This window comes from Lucilia cuprina, chromosome 6, assembly GCF_022045245.1.
Source record: "Lucilia cuprina isolate Lc7/37 chromosome 6, ASM2204524v1, whole genome shotgun sequence".
Taxonomy (NCBI): Eukaryota; Metazoa; Arthropoda; class Insecta; order Diptera; family Calliphoridae; genus Lucilia; species Lucilia cuprina.
The window spans coordinates 46159716-46164432 of NC_060954.1; the positions used below are offsets into that span (position 1 = coordinate 46159716).

The window sequence follows — 4717 nt, forward strand, 5'->3', positions numbered from 1 at the left end:
AGTTTTTTAGACAGTAGAAATCAGTTTAGTTTCAGGCGTTCGTAATCAATCTACAATATTTTACAAAACGTGTAAGTTGTCAAATTATTCTAAAACTTTACGCGTAAAATTAAGTTCCAACAAACTGGTTATCATATTTCGACCATAATCTAACAATTACAGCATTTAGTTTAAAAGTGAATTTGTGATTTATGCTAATTTTTGCCAAAATATTGAAATTTAAAAAAAGAACAATTGTAGTAAAAAATTTTTAATATTCTGATAGGACTTAATGGAAAATTAAAAAAAAAATTGTTCAAAAATATAAACAAATATGTTCATATATTTTCAAGGACTTTTAAGGATAATTGTGAAAATATTTACAAAAATTAATAATTATAAAGTTATGTGCTATATATGTATTTATTTCTACAGTTTTTTTGTTTTGTTTTCTCTTAGTTTTCGAATGTATGGATCATGGCTTCTATAACTCGTAATTCTGTTTCCCAAATTTTAAAGATTTTATTAATTTATTTCACTCTTTGCCAAGGTCAAGCAAATCGTAAGTAAAAGCGCCAAATAAATCAGCATTAATATAAATTTCCTAATATTTTTTTCCCGCCATAATCAGTCAACGATAATGATCAAATGCCAGCTTTATACAAATTTGACGATTATGATGACTGTGTTGATCGTGCTACTACTGAACCATCCTACCCTGCAAAATATTGCTTGGTCTATGTACAACTACAGCCGAATAACGACTCCTCAGTATGGCAACAAATTGACTTGTTAAGTTCACATAAATATAACTATCGCCATGATCATATCTTTCGAGGAGTTTGTCTGGAGAAATGTAAAGATTTTCTTGAGAATAATGTAAATGATAATGAATCACAAAATGGCCTATTAATTAATGAGGTAAATATTTTAAGAAATATATGTAATTTAAACTGATCTATTCACTTGTTTTTTTAGAATACAGAAATTTTTGAATCATTCCACTATACGCCACTGGATCATATTATGCGTCATCAGTATCACAATAATATTCATGAATGTGTTAATCAGGAATATATGGAGAAGTATAATTTGAGTACAAAGATATTTGTTAACTATTGTGTGCATCCAGAAATACATCGGACCAAAGGTAAGATATAAGAAAAGCAGCTAACTAGCTTGATTCTGGAATAAAGTTTAGACTATTGTTTAAACTATAGTTTCGACTATAGGTTCGACCAAAGTATCGACTTAAGTTTGGACTAGTTATAGTTTTAACTGCTGTTTTGATTACAATTTCTACATAGTCACGTAGCTCTCACTTAATCGTCTTGTATTGCGTTATCTATGGTTACGAGTGAAGTTTTATAGACAGAAATCTTATTCCATTTATATTTCTTTTCAGATATATATTATTATTTAACCATACTCCTGATTACTGTCATCATACTACTCAATATATTCTCCACCATATATGATGCAAAAATTAAGTCTCAACAATTAAAACCAGATGAAAAACTTAAATATTATGAAGTCAAACATAGTGATAAAGGTAGCGAGATATTTATAGCTTTTTAATATAATAACAGATCCTATATATTATTGAATAGTCAACAGATACCTCACCGCATTTTCTTTATATCGCAACTACAAACGTTTGGTGGTTCCGAATCAAAGTGACATTGGTATTGATCTGGCCTTTCTCGATGGTTTTCGTACAGTTTTGTGTTTTTTAATCGTACTCGAACATTCGTTACTCGTACAGTTTGCCCATCTTAAAAATCCCGAATTCACAGAACTTCTTTGGGATCGTTTACAGACAAAATTGCTACTCCATGCTTTGGTGTGGTTGGAATTGTTTTTCGTTTTAAGTGGTCTCTTGCTATATGTTAAATTTGAAAAGGGTCAATATATCACGCCTAAATCATCGTTTTCCGATTGTGTTCAGGTTTTTGTACGTCTGTTAGTGTCACGTTATTTAAGGTAAGTTTTGCACCTTTTTATGGGAATTCAATTTTTTTCATATTTTTTTTTTTTTTAATTTAGATATCTTCCGTCTTTAATTTTTATAATAATATTTACTGGTAATATAAATTATTATTATGAAGATGGTACATTTGCAAGATTTGTCTTGGATCCCAATTGTATAGCTTGCAGGGAAACTTGGTGGCAAAATCTTTTAATGATTAATAATTACGATATGAAAAGTTCGGTAAGTTTTTGACGATTGGTTTTAATTGGCTATATTCAAAAAAATATTGAACCTGATAGCGAATAAGTTTCGACTAGGTGTCAACTCAGTCTTTTTTTCGATTACAGTTTCGACTATAGATCAGTCAGAAGTGTAATCTATAGACTAGACTATAGATTGTCTATAGTCTAGTCTATAGACAGTCTATAGTCTAGTCTATAGTCTAGGCTATAGACTAGACTATAGACTAGATAACAGACTATAGACAATCTATAGTCTAGTCTATAGTCTAGTCCGTAGTCTAGTCTATAGTCTAGTCCGTAGTCTAGTCTATAGTCTAGTCTAAAGTCTAGTCTGTAGTCTAGTCTATAGTCTAGTCCAAAGTCTAGTCTATAGTCTAGTCTACTTATAGTCTAGTCTAAAGTCTATTCTATAGTCTAGTCTATTGTCTAATCTATAGTCTAGTCTATAGTCTAGTCTATAGTCTAGTCTATAGTCTAGTCTATAGTCTATTCTATAGTCTAGTCTATAGTCTAGTCTATAGTCTAGTCTATAGTCTAGTCTATAGTCTAGTCTATAGTCTAGTCTATAGTCTAGTCTATAGTCTAGTCTATAGTCTAGTCTATAGTCTAGTTTATAGTCTAGTCTATAGTCTAATCTATAGTGTAGTGTTAGTTCATAGTCCAGTTTATAGTCTAGTCTATAGTATTGTCTATAGTCTAGTCTATATTTTAGTCTATAGGCTAGTCAATAATCTAGTATAAGTTATAGTCTAGTCTATAGCTTTTTTACCTATTTATGTACATACATATGTACATTGTATTACTTATAACTTAAATTTAAATCTAGGTGAACAGCTATTTTTTTAAACTTGTGTTCATTGAACTAATTAATATATGTATTAAGAAAAATTTTCATTTTAAATGCAGTTTATAATCAGATTTTTTTAATTATTTATCACGTACATACATATGTATGTACATTTTTATAATTTCTATAGTGTCTAATGCATACCTGGTATATAGCAGCTGATTTTCAACTATACGGCCTTTTTCTACTCATACTAATTATAATGGCAAAGTAAGTTTCAACTGCAATTGGTTTTCAATTAAATTATAATTCATTATTTTTACTTTTATACATAGATATCCCAAGTCCAAAGTATTAATATTGGCTGGAGTGGCGTTTATAGCTGCAGCTATTAATTTCGGTGTTAATTATATACTTAAATTGGATTCGATATTTCTGCTGCATCCAGAGTAAATATAATCTATATAAGATCCAGTATAACTTGATAAATTTGTTATATTTTTCTATTCAATTTCAGATCCTATCGTTATTTCTATTTTAAGGATATAGAAACTGCCAAACATATATATTTTTCATCCTATACTAATATCAACTCCTTCCTAGTGGGCATCGTTTGTGGTCTTATCTATATGAAATATCTACGTAAAAATCCCGAAAATAAATCATATTTAAGTCGAATTTTAAAAATTTCACCCTACATTGGTTGGCCTTGCATACTGGCGATATTGTATTTGGGTACCACAATAATGGGACATACCGAGACCACAATATGGACAGCAGCATATGGTTTGCTGCAACGTCATGTGGGCTTAACAATTGTGGCGATTATAGTAATTTTGAGAGGCTTTTGTAATGGTGGAGGTAAGTTTTAGAAATGTTTTACTTTAGTCCATATTTAAATTTTTTTCTTTACTGGTAATTTAAGGCATTTTCAAAACTAAACCTTTTCGCATATTGGCGCGTTTATCGTACCAGGTTTATTTGTGGCAAATAGTTGTTGTGATGAATAAGTTGGCCTATTCTAAGGAACCGCTTTACGTCAATGATTTAATAATTGTAAGTCTTAGATATTTTTATTTAATCTAAATTACTAATAATGTGTTTTTACTTTAAAGTACATGTCCAGTATATTACTATTTGTTTCTTCCAATATTATTGCCTTTGTGGTGGCCTTATCTGTCGAATATCCATTTGCTGAAATTATTAGTATAATTGATATTGAAAGTAAGTCTTTAAAATTCCAATTCAATCCAATTGTATTTTATTTCATTTGTTTTTTTTTTGCAGAAAAAATCAAACCTATTAAAACTTCTTAGAGTCAGAGAGCTATTCCAAGCTTATCATTAATGTATTAAGCCAAAAAGTCTATAATATAGTACAACTTAAGAGTAATGCATTAATTGTAACTGTATAAAAAAATAAAATTAATATTTTTTTAATTATAACCAAGCAGCACATTTATTACCAGAAATACACTGATGTCTAATAAAGGCAAATACTTACCACAAATGCTTACAAGTAATAAAAAATGGCGTACAGAGTTAATTAGCTTCGCTAAGGAATAAGAATGTTTTCTATTTATTTATTTATTTATTTAATTATTTATTTATTTATTTATTTATTTATTTATTTCTATCTATCTATCTATCTATCTATCTATCTATCTATCTATCTATCTATCTATCTATCTATCTATCTATCTATCTATCTATCTATCTATCTTTCTATCTATCTATC

General features: G+C 28.9%; 1 protein-coding gene across 2 annotated transcripts; it reads left to right on the forward strand.

The window, feature by feature from the left end:
* The first annotated feature begins 439 nt into the window (after nucleotides 1-439).
* LOC111690114 lies at nucleotides 440-4445 on the forward strand. Of its 2 annotated transcripts, none has more exons than XM_046954985.1 (12): nucleotides 440-541; nucleotides 611-900; nucleotides 958-1129; nucleotides 1385-1531; nucleotides 1590-1962; nucleotides 2026-2191; nucleotides 3171-3250; nucleotides 3316-3429; nucleotides 3498-3841; nucleotides 3906-4036; nucleotides 4096-4208; nucleotides 4268-4445. In XM_046954985.1, the coding sequence occupies exons 1-12, from the start codon at nucleotides 457-459 to the stop codon at nucleotides 4284-4286; spliced, it is 2034 nt and encodes a 677-aa protein (XP_046810941.1). In that variant the 5' UTR covers nucleotides 440-456; the 3' UTR covers nucleotides 4287-4445. The 2 variants fall into 2 exon arrangements, with proteins under 2 accessions (XP_046810941.1, XP_023308340.2); XM_023452572.2 differs by having other exon boundaries at nucleotides 4096-4204; nucleotides 4268-4442.
* The last annotated feature ends 272 nt before the right edge of the window (nucleotides 4446-4717 follow it).

What these genes read in the sequence shown, in the direction of transcription:
- LOC111690114 (XM_023452572.2), top strand. Translation starts at nt 457, where the DNA reads ATGGCTTCTATAACTCGTAATTCTGTTTCCCAAATTTTAAAGATTTTA. An exon ending in ATGGCCTATTAATTAATGAG is followed by an intron (nt 901 to 957) that starts GTAAATATTTTA and finishes TTGTTTTTTTAG; the next exon opens with AATACAGAAATTTTTGAATC. An exon ending in AGTCAAACATAGTGATAAAG is followed by an intron (nt 1,532 to 1,589) that starts GTAGCGAGATAT and finishes ATTATTGAATAG; the next exon opens with TCAACAGATACCTCACCGCA.